Below are 22,182 nucleotides of genomic sequence, written 5' to 3' on the forward strand. Positions count from 1 at the left end.
CAGCTGAATTTCCTGTGTATACACATAATTTGTGTATCATTTTGTATGCTTGAGATGAAGAATGCTATTGAAATGATAAGATTAAATCTGACACACATAGAGGCTCGTAGTGCATCCTTTGCACACCTAAAAACTCCACTTGATGTCAGTAGGCATTTTAGGTATCCAAAGAATGGAGAATTGGAGGAAAGATGGGTTTGAAATTAAGGAGATGGACTAGCACTCAGGAGAGCCAGGTTCTGTTCTTGGATCTGCCACAGACTGCCTCTGTGACCATAGAAAAGCCACATGATCTCAGTGTACTATAGAGAATAATAGTTCACTACATCAGTGAGAGTTATAAGGCTTTCAGTTATTACAGTGATGGAGGTTATATACACTCCAAGATATAGAAAAGAAGTACAATTCTTTACGAAGAGACTTCACTAAATTTTGCTATGAACACCAAGGAAGGTCTGAAATATTAAACATGGTTCTGAAAAGTCAGTACAACACTCCCCGCTCCATGATACAAAATGTATGGAACAAGATTCTTTCCAGAAATATGTAGCAGCATAGAAAACAAGATAATTAACCTGAAAAATACATTTGGTACAGTATCAAGGTGTTTTCATAACTTCTTTTAATGTTACATAAAACAGCAAAGCAAACACTAGAAAATAAACACACATAACCTACATGCATTTCCACAATTAGGAAAAACAACTTTTCCCCCTAGCATAAAGTGCTTTGCCGAGAACAAAAACTATTTACATTGATCAGAATGCCAAGTCTGGACATAGTCTTCTGTGAAATTTCTGTGAAATTTGGCAAACGATAAATTCTTCATACTGGGACTTGGTCTTGATTTCCCTTTATAACTTGGCCCCATAAACTAACTTCATAGTCTATTATTTGGTCTGCTTGTAAAATTGGCATTTAAGACTTGCAACTTTATGTACCATGCCCATCGTGTAGTATGACCGGCATTTGAACAGGTCCCATTTATCATTGGCAGGTTCATCTGAAAGAGACAGGCTTGACATATAAGGTTTGAATCAGGATTAATATTTCCCCAAAGTCTGGAAGTGTTTGTCCATAATGGCCAGAACCAAACTCCTATATCCAAAGGGGTCACCAGTGAAATTTCTATCCAGATCTTGGTTCAACTTCTGCAATTCCCCACTGTAGTTCAGGGATCTGTGAATCCAGGTTCAGATCCACTCCAAATAGAAAGGCAATTTAAAATATACTGTTTCCACAAATAAATAGCCTTGTAGCAGGAAAAGCTAAATGAACATTAAGACTAAGCAGTGGCTAGTTTTGGGATTGAACCTGGGTCTTCCATTCCTAGGATCTGACTTGCTAGTGATAAAACATTAGACATTACTAGACAATGAAACTAATCCCACTCCCTTTTCAAAGAAAACGATACAATCCCTTGAGAGGATATATCTGATCATGCACCATCCTGTAACTGAGGTGCTTGTAAAGATGAATTGTATATCATGACTGGAGCCTGCTGTAACTACTAGGAGGAGACCCTGAATGCTTAGCTGCAGCATTAATACATATAAATAAAGTATAATCCAAAAGAGACACAATAAAAAAAATCAAAAAAACAAAACAATACACCTGACACGAGAAGAACTGATCCAAAACTATCTGGAAAGTTTTGTGGAGAGAACTTCAGCCTTTTTTCTCTGATTTTCTCCTCTCTCAGCAGCAAACAATGTTAAAACGATGCTGGAGATCGAACGAGCTCACACTTAGATAGCATCCATCCAGAACAGGGCTGAGGAACACCGGTGAAGGTAATAGTGGGGGGACAATATGGGGAAGTTTGCACTCCCACTGTTTGTGCTGTACTTGTGTCTGTGAATAAAGTGAGAGAGTGTCAATCTCCAGAACTGTTGATCCAGCAACTTTCACCAGAACTAAATAAAATTAAAAAGTGAAACATAACTAAAACTAATAACTAAAATAACTAAAAGCTCTGATCATTTCTGTCTATCTGAAGGATGTATAGTCCTAACTGACTTCTCCATTTTTCACTGAATAGAAAGGATATTTGTGGTGGATCTTCCATTGTCAAGTGTGGAAATATTAATGTCTCATTCTTGAACAAAACCCCACATTTTTGTATTGTTGTTCTAACTGTACCGGGGGTTATAACAAAAAAATTACAAGTTCTTTCTTTATCAGTCTCTCTAGTCCCACAAGCAATGTTGTTTGCTAATTGTCCCAGCGTTTGGCAGAGGGTGTTTTCTTCAGTTCCAGCCATATCAATTATTTCTACTAGTGGGTCTCTCTTATTGATACTGAGCAGAAACCTGGGAGGCATATAGGTATGAGCAAAGAGTAGAGTATAGTGTGTTGGATGGTTCAGGGATTCTGGAGAATGTATGAGCTGTTCTAAATGAGACAGGCATGGGATCAGCCCTCCCTGGTGTAAGCACCCAAATAAAAGGGCACCAAGAACATTGAAAATAATAATGATGGGTTTCCACTTCAGGGTTCTATTCTGCTGTGTGATCAATAGAACTAGTGGTAAAATAAGAGGAATGAGGAATCGAGGTTCTTGGTGGCTGAACAGGGAAAGGAATGCCAAAGGAACAAAATAGAATGATAATAATGTTGGATTGCCCTTGGCAAGCACCAACATTGTAGGTGGCCTATGATTATGTAGTCTGATCCATGATAATTGACGGATGTTTATTTTCAGCATTTCTAAACCAACACTGATGGCCAGAATGTGTAGGATCCCAAAGAGCATTATCCCATTGACTACAAAATGAGTAAATCGTGGATGAATCCCATGCTGTGCAAGATTATGGGGATTAAGGTTATAGCGGAGAAAATTAAAAGGGGTCACTATTACTTTCTGATTTATTTGAGCTATGGTGCTTAACAGGCCATTCTTTTTAATGCTGTATAGGCTAATCTCTGATCCAATGGAGGTAAAATATAACGTGTCAGCTGCTGTGAAGATGATGGCAGTGAAAGCTGTGCTTGAAACAAGCTTCAAGAGGTGGTTTGCAATAGTTTTAATGCTGTGCTGAGAAGCGGCATTTAAAACTGCCCAGTAAAGCAGTGGCATTAAAGCAAATGCCAGAAAAGTTGGCCTGTTGAAAAACCCAGCAACTGTTATAATCCCTATGAGACTGCTACTGGTAGGTTTCACCTGGCTGATGTCTGACTTAGGTGCTGTTCCATAACCAACTGCTTTTGGAGATACTAGTACCATCAGCAGGGCAAACAGAAGTCCTTCAAGTGTGTTGGTAAATGTTCTTGTGTAAAATACTAGTGTGACATAGGACCCAGCAAGCAGAACCAGGGCATTCCACTGATCTGCACCCCAGAAAGGAGCTAGCCGATACACGCTATAGTCTAGTATGAAAGAAAAGGTGGTGAGGAGAAGACGAGGTGACACAAGAAGGGTGTAGCTGTTGATGCCATTTGGCCACATGCCCAGCTGTTGCAAAGACTTGATCATCCAGTAGGTAAAGCCAGATGTAATTAATGGGAACACAACGGTTCTACAAGGAGAACTGGAAAGGAATTCCCAGGGATAATAGACTTGTAGGTCTAAAATATCTCCTGTGGAGGGAGAAGAAAAGCAGATGACACATTTTGGTAAATTGACCAGTATATGTGTATTAAAAATACAGTTTAGTGTGAGAAGCAGCATGGTTTAGCGGACAATAATACTGTAACAAAACTATAACCATCTAGGACTTCAGAGTAGTTATTATGTTGTCCATCATGGCTATTTAGAACTTCACGGTGAGAACAGAAAGAGAAATCAGATCTTCCTGTTCCCAAAATAAAAACTTCTACCATCTGAGCTGCTCCAGCCCTGGCAGCTGCTCCGGTTATGGGGGCTCCTTCAGGCGAGGGCCTGCTCCGGCCAGGGGAGATGCTCCAGCCCCAGCTGCTGCTCCAGCCCTGGGGACTGACTCAGCCCTGATCGCCCGGGGTGCTCCAATCCTGGCTACTGCTCTGGCCCTGGAGAGTGCTCCAGCCCCCTGCATCTGCTCCAGCTGGAAGGACTGCCACTGTTCCAGCCCTGGCTGCTGTTCCTGCAGCCAGGGAAGAAGCTCAAGAACTCACAGGGGTCTGTTAAAGTCACAGAATCCATGACCTCCATGAAAAAATCATATCCTTAATTATAATATATACAGAACCCACCTTACATGGGGGTTGTGAGGATTCGTTAGTACTTGTATAGTGCTTTTTGTAGATGAAAAATATTATGAAGGCTAAGTATTATTAATCTAAAAATGTTCAAATGGAGAGTTCAGCTATCAAAATATTTTCAAACAACCTGCCCATTTTATATAAATATACTAGACATAGGTTTGTTATTAATCAATTATAATTCCTAGATAATAGAATTAGGGTCCAATGCTACAGCCACCCAGCATGCAGAATATCCATTATCTTCAATAGGTGTTTTGCATACAGAGAGCCTGAAGAATTCAGAGACTTTAAGGCCAGAAGGGACCACTGTGATCACCTAACCTGACCACTTGCTTAACAAAGCATATAGAATTTCAGTCAATATTTGCTGCATCAAGCCCAATAGCTGTGCATTGTGTGAAGCATTACTTCCTTTTGTTTGTTTTATACCTCCTGCCTATTAATTTTATTAGGTTATTGTGTTATGTGAAGAGGTAAATAACACTTCCTTATTCACTTTCTCTAGACCATTCACAATTCTGTGAACCTCTACCAACCACCGCCCCCCCGAAATCTTCTCTTTTCCCAGCTGAATAGTCGCAATCTTTTTAATCTCTCTGGCAAGCTGTTCCATACGCCTAATCATTTTTGTTGCTCTTCTCTGCCCCTTATCCATTTCTAAGATATCTTTTTTGAGATATGGGGGGAACCAGAACAGCACACTGTATTTAAGGTGTGGGCATAAATGTATTTATATAGTGGCATTATGATATTTTCTATCTTATTATCCATCCCTTTCCTAATGGTTCCTAACATTCTGTTAGCTTTTTAGACTTCCATGGCACATTAAGCGGATGTTTTCAGAGAACTATCCACAATGACTCCAAGATCTCTTTCTTGAGTGGTAACTGCTAATTTAGACCACACCATTTTGTATTTACAGTTGGGATTATACTTTCCAATGTGCATTACTCTGCATTTATCAAACTTGAATTTCATCTGCCATTTTGTTACCCATATACCCAGTTTTGTGAGATCCCCATTGTTACTCTTTGCAGTTTGCTTTAGACTTAACTATACTGTATCGTCTGCAATCTTTGCCACCTCACTGTTTACTCCTTTTTCCAGATAATTTATGAATATGTTGAACAGCACTAGTCCCAGTACAGATCCCTGGAGGACACTGCTATTTACCGCTCTCCATTCTGAAAATTGACCATTTATTCCTATGCTTTGTTTCCTGTCTTTTAATCAGTTACTGATCCATGAGATGACTTTCCCTCTTTTCCCCATGACTGCTTACTTTGCTTAACAGTGTTTGGTGAAGGATCTTCTCAAAGGCTTTCTGAACGTCCAAATACACTATATCTATTGCATCACCCTTTTCCATATGTTTGTTGAACCCCTCAAAGAATTCTAATAGATTGGTGAGGCACGATTTCCCTTACATAAGCCATATTGACCCATTCCCAATAAACTGTGTTCCTCTATGCATCTGATAATTCTGTTCTTCACTATAGTTTCAACCAATTTGCCTGATACTGAAGTTAGGTTAACCAGTCTGTAATGGTCAGGATCGCCTTTGGGGCCTTTTTTAAAAATTGGCATCACATTGGCTATCCTCCAGTCACCTGATACAGAAGCTGATTTAAGCAGTTGGTTTACATACCACAGTTAGTAGTTCCGCAATTACATATATGAGATCGTTCAGAACTCTTGAATGAATACCATCTGGTCCTGGTTACTTATTAATGTTTAATTTATCCATTTGTTCCAAAACCTCCTCTATCAACACCTCAATCTGGGAGAGTTCCTCAGATCTTTCACCTAAAAAGAATGGCTCAGGTGTGGGAATCTCTCCCACACCCTCTGCAGTTGAGAGACTGATGCAGAGAAGCTAAATTTTGCAATTTTGCAAATCTTTGCAATGGCCATATCTTCCTTAAGTGCTCCTTTAGCACCTGGATTATCCAGTGGCCCCACTGATTGTTTGGCAGGCTTCCTGCTTGTGATGTATTTAATTTTTTTTTTTTGACTGTTAGTTTATGTCTTTTGCTAATTGCCCTTCAAATTCTTTTTTGGCCTGTGTAATTACACTTTTACACTTGACTTGCCCGAGTTTGTGCTCCTTTCTATTTTCCTCAGTAGGATTTTACTTTCAATTTTTAAGGGATGCCTTTTTGACTTTAACTGCCTCTTTTATTCTGTTGTTTGGCCATGCTAGCATTTTTTTCTGGACCTCTTTTTTTTTTTTTAATTTAGAGTATACATTTAATTTGAGCCCCTCTTATGGTGTTTTTAAAGAGTTTCCATGCAGCTTGCTGGAATTTCATTCTTGTGACTATTCCTTTTGACTTCTGTTTAACTAGCTTCCTCCTTTTTATGCAGTTCCCCTTTTTGAAGTTAAATGATACAGTGGTGGGCTTCTTTAGTATTTTGTCCCCCACAAGAATGTTAAATTAAATTACATTATGGTCACTATTATCAAGCAGTTCAGCTGTATTTACCTCTTGGACCAGATCCTGTGTTTTAGGAGCAACAGGCAGATTTGCTGTTTATAGATTGAAGACCAGTACAGGGGGCCATCTGTGGACTGTTGTGTTTGTAACCATTCTCACATAATCAGAATAGCACAATAATCCAATCAGAATCCAGCTGTACAATTACATACTTTACAAACATTGATGATTTTAGCCTCAGAGTATATTGACCTAGTGAGGTAGCAAGTACTATATTATTCTAATGTTACAGATGGAAAAACTGAAGCAGAGAGGTTCAGTTACCTGCTCAGAGTCACACTGCCTGTCAAAGGGACAGCCACTTGCTCAACAATGCTGCCTTTTTACGTCTGATAATGTGAATAATGTAATGTTTCCTGCTTAAACCACTAGAATGTAGAGTTCTAAATGTGGGTTTCTAAAAATAACCGTGCACAAATGCAGGAAAATTTACCTGCCATGACCTCAGGTGATTGGAAGAATTCATCAGGATGAAGGTAACCTGTCTGAGGAAGAAGGCACCAGAAAATTCGGAGCAGAGCAAGAATCCCCCAGAAAGTCTTGGCTGACATCCTAAGTTCACTCCGCTTGCCAGAACTGAATGCTGTCTGGGCGAAGTCACAGACTTGGACTATTAGAAACATCAGTTGCCATGGGATCATTAACTTTGACCCTGAAATGGACAAAAAGTTTATTACAGGAACAAATCTTGCCCATCAAAGAGAGAAAAACATTGTCAATCATTCCTAAAAACTATAAAGCAAAGGTACATGGAAGTATGAATGAAAACTAATTAGGGATAAAGTCTCCCCTCTGATGTACAGGTTTATGGCTAATATTGGCCTTGAATGGGTGAAGGCCTTGCACAGCCTTTACGGACACATTCTCACAGCTGGGCCCACAGGATGAATACACCCTATCACATCTTTTCCCTTAAAAACATGAAGTAACTGTAGGCCCCAGTATCCATTTGCAAGCTCATTTTACTCAATTTTCATGCTCAGAGAATGTATCTGCATTTTTACAGACTTATCTACTGCACTCAGCTGGGAAAATAGATTACTTCCTAATAAAATTAACACAACCCACTTAAAACTATGAGAGCATGTACAGTATGAGTATAGCATGTACACTATGAGAGCATGTACAGTATGAGTATAGCATGTACAGTATCAGTACAGCCCAACAGGAACGAATGGACAGCATTTATTTCTTTCAGAATAGCTAGATTAGATTAAATGTTTATTGATGTTCATTAAGAAACAGGTTTCAGAGTAGCAGTCGTGATAGTCTGTATCCGCAAAAAGAACAGGAGTACTTGTGGCACCTTAGAGACGAACAAATTTATTAGAGCATAAGCTTTTGTGGGCTACAGCCCACTTCATCGGATGCATAGAATGGAACATATAGTAAGAAGAGATATAGATACAGACAGAGAAGTTGGAAGTTTCCATATAACTGTAAGAGGCTAATTAGTTAAGATGAGCTATTATCAGCAGGAGAAAAAAAACCAAACAAAAACAAAAAACTCTGTAGTGCTAATCAAGATGGCCATTTAGACAGTTGACAAGAAGGTGTGAGGATACTTAACTTAGGGAAATAAATTCAATATGGGTCACATTTTATATATATATATATATATATATAAAATCTTCTTACTAGATGTTCCATTCTATACAGCCGATGAAGTGGGCTGTAGCCCACGAAAGCTTATGCTCTAATAAATTTGTTAGGGTATGTCTACACTACGAAATTAGGTCGAATTTATAGAATTCGGTTTTTTTAGAAATCGGTTTTATATATTCGAGTGCGTGTGTCCCCACAGAAAATGTGCTAAGTGCATTAAGTGCATTAACTCGGCGGAGTGCTTCCACAGTACCGAGGCTAGAGTCGACTTTCGGAGTGTTGCACTGTGGGTAGCTATCCCACAGTTCCCGCAGTCTCTGCTGCCCACTGGAATTCTGGGTTGAGATCCCAATGCCTGATGGGGCTAAAACATTGTTGCGGGTGGTTCTGGGTACATATCATAAGGCCCCCGTTCCCTCCCTCCCTCCGTGAAAGTAAGGGCAGACAATCGTTTCACACCTTTTTTCCTGAGTTACCTGTGTAGACGCCATACCACGGCAAGCATGGAGCCCGCTCAGCTCACTGTCACCGTATGTCTCCTAGGTGCTGGCAGACGCGGTACTGCGTTGCTACACAGCAGCAGCAACCCCTTGCCTTGTGGCAGCAGATGGTGCAATAGGACTGGTAGCCGTCATCGTCATGTCCGAGGTGCTCCTGGTCGCCTGTGTGAGGTCGATCAGGAGTGCCTGGGCAGACATTGCCGCAGAGACTAAAGTTGGAGTGACTTGATCAAGTCATTCTCTTTAGTCCTGCAGTCAGTCCCATTGAACCATCTTATGGTGAGCAGGCAGGCAATACGGATTGCTAGCAGTCCTATTGCATCATCTTCTGCCGAGCAGCCATGAGATGTGGATGGCATGCAGTCCTTCTGCACCATCTGCTGCCAGCCAAAGATGTAAACGATAGATGGAGTGGATCAAAACAAGAAATAGACCAGATTTGTTTTGTACTCATTTGCAAACCCGCCCCCCGTCTAGGGAACTCATTCCTCTAGGTCACACTGCAGTCACTCACAGAGAAGGTGCAGCGAGGTAAATCTAGCCATGTATCAATCAGAGGCCAGACTAACCTCCTTGTTCCAATAAGAACAATAACTTAGGTGCACCATTTCTTATTGGAACCCTCCGTGAAGTCCTGCCTGAAATACTCATTGATGTAAAGCCACCCCCTTTGTTGATTTTAGCTCCCTGAAGCCAACCCTGTAAGCCATGTCATCAGTCGCCTCTCCCTGCGTCAGAGCAACGGCAAACAATCGTGCATCTGAGTTGAGAGTGCTGTCCAGAGCAGTCACAATGGAGCACTCTGATGGGGCTAAAACATTGTCGTGGGTGGTTCTGGGTACATATCGTCAGGCCCCCGTTCTCTCCCTCCCTCCGTGAAAGCAAGGGCAGACAATCGTTTCACACCTTTTTTCCTGAGTTACCTGTGCAGACGCCATACCATGGCAAGCATGGAGCCCGCTCAGGTAACCGTCACCGTATGTCTCCTGGGTGCTGGCAGACGTGGTACTGCATTGCTACACAGCAGCATCAACCCATTGCCTTGTGGCAGCAGACGGTACAGTACGACTGGTAGCCGTCATCATCATGTCCGAGGTGCTCCCGGCCACATCGGCCAGGAGCGCCTGAGCAGACGGGTGCAGGAACTAAAGTTGGAGAGACTTGATCAGGTCATTCTCTTTAGTCCTGAAGTCAGTCCTATTGAACCATCTTATGGTGAGCAGGCAGGCGATACGGATTGCTAGCAGTCCTACCGTACCATCTTCTGCCAGGCAGGCAAGAGATGAGGATGGCTAGCAGTGCTACTGCACCGTCCTCTGCCGAGCAGCCATGAGATGTGGATGGCTTGCAGTCCTTCTGCACCGTCTCCTGCCAGCCAAAGATGTAAAAGATAGCTGGAGTGGGTCAAAACAAGAAATAGACCAGATTTGTTTTGTACTCATTTGCTTCCCCCCCTCCCCCGTCTAGGGGACTCATTCCTCTAGGTCACACTGCAGTCACTCACAGAGAAGGTGCAGCGAGGTAAATCTAGCCATGTATCAATCAGAGGCCAGACCAACCTGCTTGTTCCAATAAGAACAATTACTTAGGTGCACCATTTCTTATTGGAACCCTCCGTGAAGTCCTGCCTGAAATACTCATTGATGTAAAGCCACCCCCTTTGTTGATTTTAATTCCCTGTAAGCCAACCCTGTAAGCCATGTCGTCAGTCGCCCCTCCCTCCGTCAGAGCAATGGCAGACAATCGTTCCGCACCTTTTTTCTGTGCGGACGCCATACCAAGGCAAGCATGGAGGCCGCTCAGTTCACTTTGGCAATTAGGAGCACATTAAACACCACACACATTATCCAGCAGCACCAGAACCTGGCAGAGTGATACCGGGCGAGTAGGTGACATCAGCGCGGTCGCATGAGTGATCAGGACATGGACACAGATTTCTCTGAAAGCATGGGCCCTGGCAATGCATGCATCATGGTGCTAATGGGGCAGGTTCATGTTGTGGAACGCCAATTCTGGGCTCGGGAAACAAGCACAGACTGGTGGGACCGCATAGTGTTGCACGTCTGGGACGATTCCCAGTGGCTGCGAAACTTTCGCATGCGTAAGGGCACTTTCATGGAACTTTGTGACTTGCTTTCCCCTGCCCTGAAGTGCATGAATACCAAGATGAGAGCAGCCCTCACAGCTGAGAAGCGAGTGGCGATAGCTCTGTGGAAGCTTGCAACACCAGACAGCTACCCGTCAGTTGGGAATCAATTTGGAGTTTCCACAGTATGCATCCGATGAAGTGAGCTGTAGCTCACGAAAGCTTATGCTCAAATAAATTGGTTAGTCTCTAAGGTGCCACAAGTACTCCTTTTCTTTTTGCGAATACAGACTAACATGGCTGTTACTCTGAAACCTGAAATTTGGAGTGGGCAAATCTACTGTGGGGCTGCTGTGATGCAAGTAGCCCACGCAATCAAAGATCTGCTGATATCAAGGGTAGTGACCCTGGGAAATGTGCAGGTCATAGTGGATGGCTTTACTGCAATGGGATTCCCTAACTGTGGTGGGGCCATAGACGGAACCCATATCCCTATCTTGGCACCGGAGCACCAAGCCTGCGAGTACATAAACCGCAAGGGGTATTTTTCAATAGTGCCGCAAGCTCTGGTGGATCACAAGGGATGTTTCACCAACATCAACGTGGGATGGCCGGGAAAGGTACAGGACGCTCACATCTTCAGGAACTCTGGTCTGTTTCAAAAGCTGCAGGAAGGGACTTTATTCCCAGACCAGAAAATAATTGTTGGGGATGTTGAAATGCCTATAGTTATCCTTGGGGACCCAGCCTACCCCTTAATGCCATGGCTCATGAAGCCGTACACAGGCAGCCTGGACAGCAGTCAGAAGCTGTTCAACTACAGGCTGAGCAAGTGCAGAATGGTGGTAGAATGTGGATTTGGACGTTTAAAGGCGCGCTGGCGCAGTTTACTGACTTGCTTAGACCTCAGCGAAACCAATATTCCCACTGTTATTACTGCTTGCTGTGTGCTCCATAATATCTGTGAGAGTAAGTGGGAGACGTTTATGGCGGAGTGGGAGGTTGAGGCAAATCGCCTGGCTGTTGGTTACGCGCAGCCAGACACCAGGGCGGTTAGAAAAGCACAGGAGGGCATGGTACGCATCAGAAAAGCTTTGAAAACCTGTTTCATGACTGGCCAGGCTACGGTGTGAAAGTTCTCTTTGTTTCTCCTTGATGAAACCCCCCGCCCCTTGGTTCACTCTACTTCCCTGTAACCTAACCACCCTCCCCTCCTCCCTTCGATCACCGCTTGCAGAGGCAATAAAGTCATTGTTGCTTCACATTCATGCATTCTTTATTCATTCATCACACAAATAGGGGGATGACTACCAAGGTAGCCCAGTAGGGGTGGAGGAGGAGGGAAGGAAAATGCCACACAGCACTTTAAAAGTTTACAACTTTAAAATTTATTGAATGCCAGTCTTCTTTTTTTTGGGCAATCCTCTGTGGCGGAGTGGCTGGTTGGCCGGTGGCCCCCCCACCGCGTTCTTGGGCGTCTGGGTGTGGAGGCTATGGAACTTGGGGAGGAGGGCGGTTGGTTACACAGGGGCTGTAGTGGCAGTCTGTGCTCCAGCTGCCTTTGCTGCAGCACAACCATACACTGGAGCATACTGGTTTGATCCTCCAGCAGCCTCAGCATTGAATCCTGCCTCCTCTCATCATGCTGCCGCCACATTTGAGCTTCAGCCCTCTCTTCAGCCCGCCACTTACTCTCTTCAGCCCGTCACCTCTCCTCCCGGTCATTTTGTGCTTTCCTGCACTCTGACATTATTTGCCTCCATGTATTTGTCTGTGCTCTGTCAGTGTGGGAGGACAGCATGAGCTCAGAGAACATTTCATCAGGAGTGTGTTTTTTTTTTTCTTTCTAATCTTCACTAGCCTCTGGGAAGGAGAATATCCTGTGATCATTGAAACACATGCAGCTGGTGGAGAAAAAAAAAGGGACAGCGGTATTTAAAAAGACATTTTATAAAACAGTTGCTACACTCTTTCAGGGTAAACCTTGCTGTTAACATTACATACATAGCACATGTGCTTTCGTTACAAGGTCGCATTTTGCCTCCCCCCATCGTGTGGCTACCCCCTCAACCATCCCCTCTCCCCGTGGCTAACAGCGCGGAACATTTCTGTTCAGCCACAGGCAAACAGCCCAGCAGGAACGGGCTCCTCTGAGTGTCCCCTGAAGAAAAGCACCCTATTTCAACCAGGTGACCATGAATGATATCTCACTCTCCTGAGGATGACACAGAGAGATTAAGAACAGATGTTGTTTGAAAGCCAGCAAACATACACTGCAATGCATTGTTGTACAATGATTCCCGAGTACGTGTGACTGGCCTGGGGTGGTAAAGTGTCCTACCATGAAGGACGCAATAAGGCTGCCCTCCCCAGAAACCTTTTGCAAAGGCTTTGGGAGTACATCCAGGAGAGCCGCGAATGCCAGAGCAAATTAATCCTTTCACATGCTTGCTTTTAAACAATGTATAGTATTTTAAAAGGTACACTCACCGGAGGTCCCTTCTCCGCCTGCCGGGTCCAGGAGGCAGCCTGGGGTGGGTTCGGGGGTTACTGGCTCCAGGTCCAGGGTGAGAAACAGTTCCTGGCTGTCGGGAAAACCGGTTTCTCCGCTTGCTTGCTGTGAGCTATCTTCTTTGTCCCCAAAACCTGCTTCCGTGTTGCCTCCATCTCCATTGAAGGAGTCAAACTACATGGCTGGGGTAGTGGTGGCTGAACCCCCTAAAATGGCATGCAGCTCATCATAGAAGCGGCATGTTTGGGGCTCTGACTCGGAGTGGCCGTTCGCCTCTCTGGTTTTCTGGTAGGCTTGCCTCAGCTCCTTAAGTTTCACACGGCACTGCTTCGGGTCCCTGTTATGGCCTCTGTCCTTTATGCCCAGGGAGATTTTGACAAAGGTTTTGGCATTTCGAAAACTGGAACGGAGTTCTGATAGCACGGATTCCTTTCCCCGTATAGCGATCAGATCCCGTACCTCCCGTTCAGTCCATGCTGGAGTTCTTTTGCGATTCTGGGACTCCATCATGGTCACCTCTGCTGATGAGCTCTGCATGGTCACCTGCAGCTTGCCAAACAGGAAATGAGATTCAAAAGTTCGCAGTTCTTTTCCTGTCTACCTGGCCAGTGCATCTGAGTTGAGAGTGCTGTCCAGAGCGGTCACATTGGAGCACTCTGGGATAGCTCCCGGAGGCCAATACCGTCAAATTGTGTCCACAGTACCCCAAATTCGACCCGGCAAGGCCGATTTAAGTGCTAATCCACTTGTCAGGGGTGGAGTAAAGAAATCGATTTTAAGAGCCCTTTAAGTCGAAATAAAGGCCTTCACTGTGTGGACGGGTGCAGGTTTACATTGATTTAACGCTGCTAAATTCGACCTAAAGTCCTAGTGTAGACCAGGGCTGAGTCTCTAAGGTGCCACAAGTACTCCTGTTCTTTTCTCATAAAGAAACAGACAATGAAAAGTACAAAAAGGTAAATGACTTACATCTTGTATGTTTCCAAATACAGTTTATATTTCTTAAGGTACAGTGACACTTTAATACTCTTAGACCTTGCCTATATAAGAGCGAAGTACAGCTCTAAGACCCATTTGGGCCTCCTAGTATACATGTAAAATACCTTGAGTCCACAGACAAAAGTACTCGAACAGTATACATACATGTGGATAAGCCACAAATTAAAGACATCTCAGCCTGCAACATTTTAGTGATGGTGTGATCAGAAGTTGTCATAAACACAGAGCTAAGGGTAGCCTAGAATTCCTCCTTACCCGTAAGGGGTTAAGAAACTCAAATAGCCTGGTTGGCACCTGGCTAACAGGACCAATGGGGAAAGAAGATACTTTCAGATCTTGGGGGCGGGGGGGGGAAGGTTTTGTTTGTGCTCTTTGTTTCGTGTGGGGATTCTCTCTTGGGACTGAGAGGGGCAAGACTGAAATCCATCTTCTCCAACCCATCCCAATCCAAGTTTCCAATATTGCAACCAGTATAGGTAAGCCAGGCAGGGCGGATTAGTCTATCCTTTGTTTTATGTGAATTTTCCCTGTGTTAAGGAGGTTTATTCCTGTTTTCTGTAACTTTAAGGTTTTGCCCAGAGGGGGATCCTTTGTGTTTTGAATCTGAATACCCTGTAAAGTATTTTCCATCCTGATTTTACAGGGATGATTTTTACTTTTCTTTTTCTTTTTTTTTTTTTTTAAATAAAATCCTTCTTTTAAGAACAGGTTTCAGAGTAACAGCCGTGTTAGTCTGTATTCGCAAAAAGAAAAGGAGTCCTTGTGGGTACAAGGAGAATGTGCGCCTGGGGAGTTTTTAAACCTAAGCTGGTAGAAATAAGCGTAGGGGGTCTTTCATGCGGGTCCCCACGTCTGTACCCTAGAGTTCACAGTGAGGAGGGAACCCTGACAGAAGTCATTACCCTAATAGCAGAAAGGCCCTTATATAAAAAGTGACACCCCACCCCACATTGAGATTTTAGAATGCAAAGACTTTACTCTGACTGAGTTAAAGTCTAATGTTTCATCTACATTATATGCGAAAATAATGCTGGTGAAAATTGAGTAGATTAAGGGGGGACAATGATTGTGCATTGTTAGTTCATCATTGTTAGTGTGATACATGAAGGGACGGGGGAGTAGCTCCCTTTGATGGACACCCAGCCAGCCAGTTAGCTGTAAAATCCCTCTTGGTCTGTTCTCTGCTTGCTTTACCTGTAAAGTGTTAACACAGGTAAAAGAAAAGGAGTTGGCACCTGACCAAAAGAGCCAATGGAAAGGTAGAACTTTTTAAAATGGGGAGAGAAACTTTTCCTTTGTCTGTTGTGTTCTCTGGGCTGCAAGGATGGAGCAGCGATGCTGTGTAAGGCTTCAACCAGGTATGAAAATTCATCATCCATACCTAGAAGAAATTATTTGGATAGGGAATGTTTAGACAGACACAATCAGGTTTATTTTGGCTTGCGGATCTCCTCTGTGCTAACCCTAGATGCTTTTGTTTGCTTGTAACCTTTAAGCTGAGCACCCAAGAAGCTATTTTGGGTGCTTGATTTTGGAATTGCTCTTTTAAAAATCTAGCAAAAGCCTAAGTTCCAAATGTAATTTTTTTTCCTTTTTGTTTTTAATAAAATTTACCTTTAAGAACAGGATTGGATTTTTGGTGTCCTAAGAGGTTTGTGCATGTTGTTTGATTAGCTGGTAGCTACAGCTAATTTCCTTTGTTTTCTTTCTCAGCTCTTCCCTGGGGGGCGGGGGGTGCGCGCGCGCCCGGAAAGGGCTTGAGGGTACCCCACAGGGAAGAATTCCCAAGAGCGCCTTCCTGCGTTCAAAGGTTGGGTTTTTTGCATTTGGGTGGTGGCAGCGTTTACCAAGCCAAGGTCAGAGAAAAGCTGTAACCTTGGGAGTGTAATACAAGCCTGGAGTGGCAAGTATTAATTTTTAAAATCCTTATGGGCCCCCACTTCTGCACTCGGAGTGACAGAGTGGGGATTCAGCCTTGACAGTTAGTTTTAAGTAAATTCTATGTTAGCTTTTATAGTATTTCTGTAGCTTTTAGCTCTAGCTTCTTCTAAGTCCTAGAGGCCAAATTTAGGCTGCTAGGTAAGAGCTTCAGAGTAGCAGCCGTGTTAGTTTGTATCCTCAAAAAGAAAAGGAGGACTTTTGCATCCGATGAAGTGAGCTGTAGCTCACAAAAGCTTATGCTCAAATAAATCTGTTAGTCTCTAAGATGCCACAAGTCCTCCTTTTCTTTTTAGGTAAGAGCTTGAAGTCCAGGACCTCCACGGTAGCATTCTCTGAAATGCTTCCAGTTCCAAGCGCAGGGCCAGTTAGACAGGCAGAACAGCAGGGTCTCAATGCATGGATGAGATGATGGTGTAGGGAGGAGGGGTTTAGATTTATTAGGAACTGGGGAAACTTTTGGGAAAGGGGGAGCCTATACAGGAAGAATGGGCTCCACCCAAACCAAAATGGAACCAGATTGCTGGCACTTAAAGTAAAAAGGTCATAGAGCATTTTTTAAACTAAGGGCTAGGGGAAAGCCAACAGTGCAGAGGAGCACATGGGTCGGACAGAGACATCCCTTTGGGGAGGATCTACTAATGGACATTCTCTGTGTCCTGGTAAGAAGGAGAGTATGGAAGATAATAAAATACAGGTAGGATCTGATGAGAAAAAGTCAAATGAAAAAAAAGTCTCATTCAATTACATCATCTAATGGGAGACAGCTAAAAAGTGACAAGTTTTTAAAGTGCTCATATACCAATGCTAGAAGTCTAAATAATAAGATGGGTGAACTAGAGTGCCTCGTATTAAATGAGGATATTGATATAATAGTCATTGGTGGAATGAGGATAATGAATGGGACACAGTAATACCAGGTGTAACATTCTATACCTTGGGGGAGCATGCTGTAACCCCTGTATTCCTCATTTTCATATAATTGTGATCTTACGTATAAAGCATGCCTTGTAAGGTATCAGGAGAAAGGTTACGATCTGCTGAAAGTCATTTATCTGTCCATATATGTATATCATTAATGCATATGAAGTTATGAGAATTGTGTAGTATGGTTGTCACTAAAACATGCTGTAAGTTGGGGAATCAGCCAGATATTAGCTCCCCAGAGGCAACAGCAAGGAAAGTAACCAACACCCAGGCAGGGTGTCAATCAACCCATCAACAGCCATTGTCCAGCAAGGGAGCTACAATGCGATGACTCACCCGCATGAGGCCACACCAGGGGAATTGCTCAACCTTGTTTGGAGAGACTCAGTCATGCTCACCTGACTCTGAAGGGGGGTAAGCAAAGCCAAGATGGAAGAAAGGACAGGAGAGACATTTGCCATGCTGGCTCTCTCTCTTCACCTACATCTACAGACACCACCAAGCACGGTGACAGGTTTCAGGGTGGTAGCCGTGTTAGTCTGTAACAGCAAAAACAACGAGGAGTACTTGTGGCACTTTAGAGATTAACTCATTTATTTGGGCATGTCAAGGTTCCTCCCCCACTCTGAACTCTAGGGTACAGATGTGGGGACCTGCATGAAAACCTCCTAAGCTTACTTTTACCAGCTTAGGTTAAAACTTCCCCAAGGTACAAATTAATTCTACCCTTTGCCCTTGGAATTTCCACTGCCACCACCAAACTTTAACTGGGTTTACTGGGAAACTTAGTTTGGACACGTCTTTCCCCCCAAAATCCTCCCAACCCTTGCACCCCACTTCCTGGGGAAGGTTTGGTAAAAATCCTCACCAATTTGCATATGTGACCATAGACCAAGTCCTTGGATCTTAGAACAACGAAAAAGCATTCAGTTTTCTTACAAGAAGACTTTTAATAGAAGTAAAGGAATCAGCTCTGTAAGATCAGGATGGTAGATACCTTACAGGGTAATTAGATTCAAAACATAGAGAATCCCTCTAGGCAAAACCTTAAGTTACAACAAAGACACACAGACAGGGATAGTCATTCTATTCAGCACAGTTCTTTTCTCAGCCATTTAAAGAAATCATAATCTAACGCATACCTAGCTAGATTACTTACTAAAAGTTCTAAGACTCCATTTCTGTTCTGTCCCTGGCAAAAGCAGCATACAGACAGACACAGACCCTTTGTTTCTCTCCCTCCTCCCAGCTTTTGAGAGTATCTTGTCTCCTCATTGGTCATTTTGGTCAGGTGCCAGCGAGGTTACCTTTAGCTTCTTAACCCTTTACAGGTAAGAGGAGTTTTCCTCTGGCCAGGAGGGATTTTAAAGGGGTTTACCCTTCCCTTTATATTTATGACAGGGCATAAGCTTTTGTGGGCTAAAACCCACTTCATCAGATGCATAGAGTGGAAAATACAATAGGAAGAGAATTATATATACACACACAGAGTACATGAAAAGATGGGGGCTGGTAAGGGCTACTAGGATGATCTGAGGAATGGAAAACCTGTCTTATGAAAGGAGACTTAAGGAGCTTGGCTTGTTTAGCCTAACTAAAAGAAGGTTGAGGGGAGATAGGATTGCTCTCTATAAATATATCAGAGGGATAGGAATTATTTAAGTTCAGTACCAATGTGGACACAAGAACAAATGGATATAAACTGGTCATTGGGAAGTTTAAACTTGAAATTAGATGAAGATTTCTAACCATCAAAGGAGTGAAGTTTTGGAATAGCCTTCCAAGGGAAGCAGTGGGGGCAAAAGACCTATCTGGCTTTAAGATTAAACTCGATAAGTTTATGGAGGCGATGGTATGATGGGATAACATGATTTTGGCAATTAATTGATCTTTAAATATTCATGGTAAATAGGCCCAATGGCCTGTGATGGGATGTTAGATGGGGTGGGATCTGAGTTACTACAGAGAATTCTTTCCTGGGTATCTGGCTGGTGAATCTTGTCCATATGCTCAGGGTTTAGCTGATTGCCATATTTGGGATCAGGAAGGAATTTTCCTCCAGGGCATATTGGAAGAGGCCCTGGAGGTTTTTCGCCTTCCTCTGTAGCATGGGGCATGGGTCACTTGCTGCAGGATTCCCTGCTCCTTGAAGTCTTTAAATCACGATTTGAGGACTTCAATAGCTCAGACATAGGTGAGAGGTTTTTTGCAGGAGTAGGTGGGTGAGATTCTGTGGCCTGCGTTGTGCAGGTCAGACTAGATGATCATAATGGTCCCTTCTGACCTTGATATCTATGAATCTTTTCATGTACTCTGTGTGTGTATATATATATATATATATCTATCTTCCTACTGTATTTTCCACTCCATGCATCTGATGAAGTGCGTTTTAGCCCATGAAAGCTTATGCCCAAATAAATTTGTTAGTCTCTAAGGTGCCACAAGTACTCCTCTTTGTTTTCACCACCACCACCACCACCAAGTGACTGAAGCACTGTTCAAAGGGGAGAGCCTGGCTGAAGAGCAGCCAGCCTGTGGTGAGAAGCATCTAATTTCTAAGGACATTGAAAGTGTTAAGATCAGTTTAGAATGCATTTTGCTTTTATTTCATTTGACCAAATCTGACTTGTTCTGTTTTGACTTATAATCACTAAAATCTATCTTTATAGTTAATAAATCTGTTTGTTTATTCTACCTGAAGCAGTGCGTTTGGTTTGAAGTGTGTCAGAGACTCCCCTTGAGATAACAAGCCAGGTACATATCAATTTCTTTGTTAAATTGATGAACTTATATAAGCTTGCAGCGTCCAGCAGGTATAATTGGACACTACAAGATGGAGGTTCTTAGGGCCGTGTCTGGGACCGGAGATATTGGCTCGTATCATTCGGTTGCAAATAGCTAGGAGCAGCTTACATGCCAGAAGCTGTGCGTGAGCAGCCCAGCAGTAGGGGGTTCTCACAGCAGTGCATGGTAAGGCTGGGTCCCAGAGTCAAGCATTGGAGTGACCTAGCAGATCACTGGTCCAGATAACACCAGAGGGAAACGTCACACTAGGGTACAAAATATGCTGGAAGGTCAGAACACGTCGTGCTAGTGGGGGAGTGGCACTATATGTGAAAGAAAGTGTAGACTCAAATGAAGTAAAAATCTTACATGAAGCAAACTGTACCATAGCATCTCTATGGATACTAATTCCATGCTCTAATAATAAGAATATAGCAGTAGGGATATATTACCGACCACCTGACCGGAATGGTGATAGTGACTGTGAAATGCTCAGGGAGATTAGAGAGGCTCTTATAATAAAAATAAAAAATAATAATGGGGGATTTCAACTATCCCCATATTGACTGGGTACATATCACCTCAGGACAGGATGCAGACAGGGACGGCCCACAACATTTTTGGCACCTGAGGCGGGAAGCTCAAATGACAGCCCATGTCCCCTTGCTTGGGACAAAACTTTGAAAGGTCTCAATTCTGCCTTCTTCCTGTTCTACTCCTCTCATGGTATTGCTCTGCTACCTACCCCAATAAAGGGGAACTAACAACTTAAAATGCCTTGTTCAAAAATTTTAAACACTTAACTTTCAAATGCCTGAACAGCAAATGTAACTTTTCTTGTCTGCATAGTAAACTCTGGCATTTTTATCTGTTTGAATTAATCAAAGTGGTACTTCCCGTGCCTTCTTGGTTGCAGAGATTTGAACTGCTTCCTGAAGGTCCAAAGTCTGGGCCAGCTCATGCTCTATTGAGATGGTTGCAAGGCCGACCAGCCTCTCCTGTGGCATTGTGGAGCGTAGATGTGTTTTATTAACTTCAGCTTGGAGAAGCTGCATTCTCCACTGGCAACTGTTACAGGAAGTGTTAGAAGTATGCACAGAGCAACAAAAGCATTTGGAAACAGGGTGGTCATCTTATCTGTGCACATATATTCCAGAACAGCCTCTGGAGTTGATCCTGCTGAACTGTACCTTGAAAGGGCTTTCAGTTCATCACCTAAATCACTCGCATGTCACCATGTGTCAACACTGTCTCTAGTGCCCTGCATTGCTGGTGTAGGTCTTTTTCAGGTATAGTGAGGAGTTTTGGAATATCATAACATCCCAAATATACTGCTGTGTTCCTTGGGCTGCATGAAACATTCTTCAACTGACTGTATTGCACAATCAAGCACCTGGGTAAAGAATTCAACTTTGAATTGTTGTTTGGGGTCTCTTATGGGATTATCCCGTGCCTCGTAATCAAAATGTCATCTTCTTCAGTCACTCTTGTTTTCTTGAATGGGTGGCAAAATAGCTTGCACAGAATAGCATGCACAGAAGTTCCTCTGCCAACTTCTGTGCATGCTTCAGAATGTTTTGAAATCCCTCATCTGACCGGTAAGACTGTACGTATGACTTTGCTTTGTCCAATTGTTCCACTGCTCCAGATATATCAAGATCGAACACCTTGGAATCTCTTGCTTACAACATTTATTTCAAACAGCATGTCATGCCACACCACTAAGCCACACAGAAATTTGAAGTTATGTATGTTTCTGGTGATTCCATTTCCCTCTGCTACTGTTCTCCTAAGAACAGTTCCTGTCATAGCATTATCCTCCATAATGGCAACTATGGCATCATCTATCTTCCCAATTTGGTGTTTGATAGGCTTTATCGCCTTCACTTGACTTTTCCATTGTGTGGCACTCAGGGGTTTCAGTGTCAGAGAGGATGTTCCCAGATGTTGCTTTAAAATTTGCCATCGATGAGTTGATGCAGAGAAAAATACATAGATGCTTTGAATTACATTAAAAAGATTCAGCAGTCTCACTAGAAGCTGATGCTGCATCACTGACCACCAAGTTCAATGAATGAGAACTGCATGGGACAAAAAAAAGCTTGAGGGTTTAACTCTCTGATCCGTGTCTGCACACCTCTGTTCTTTCCT

At 43.2% G+C, this 22,182-nt stretch overlaps 1 protein-coding gene across 1 annotated transcript in view; it reads right to left on the minus strand.

The window, feature by feature from the left end:
- Positions 1–1,966: 1,966 nt before the first annotated feature.
- Positions 1,967–22,182, minus strand: part of PIGZ (phosphatidylinositol glycan anchor biosynthesis class Z (Gwada blood group)) — a 29,008-nt gene continuing 8,792 nt past the window's right edge. Inside the window, exons 2-3 of the mRNA XM_077826833.1 lie at positions 7,114–7,332; positions 1,967–3,579 (exon numbers count right to left, since the gene is read on the minus strand). Coding sequence (XP_077682959.1) covers positions 1,967–3,579; positions 7,114–7,332 — 1,832 coding nt within the window. The remainder of the gene's footprint in view (positions 3,580–7,113; positions 7,333–22,182) is intronic.

Source organism: Eretmochelys imbricata, chromosome 9, assembly GCF_965152235.1.
Source record: "Eretmochelys imbricata isolate rEreImb1 chromosome 9, rEreImb1.hap1, whole genome shotgun sequence".
NCBI lineage: Eukaryota > Metazoa > Chordata > Testudines > Cheloniidae > Eretmochelys > Eretmochelys imbricata.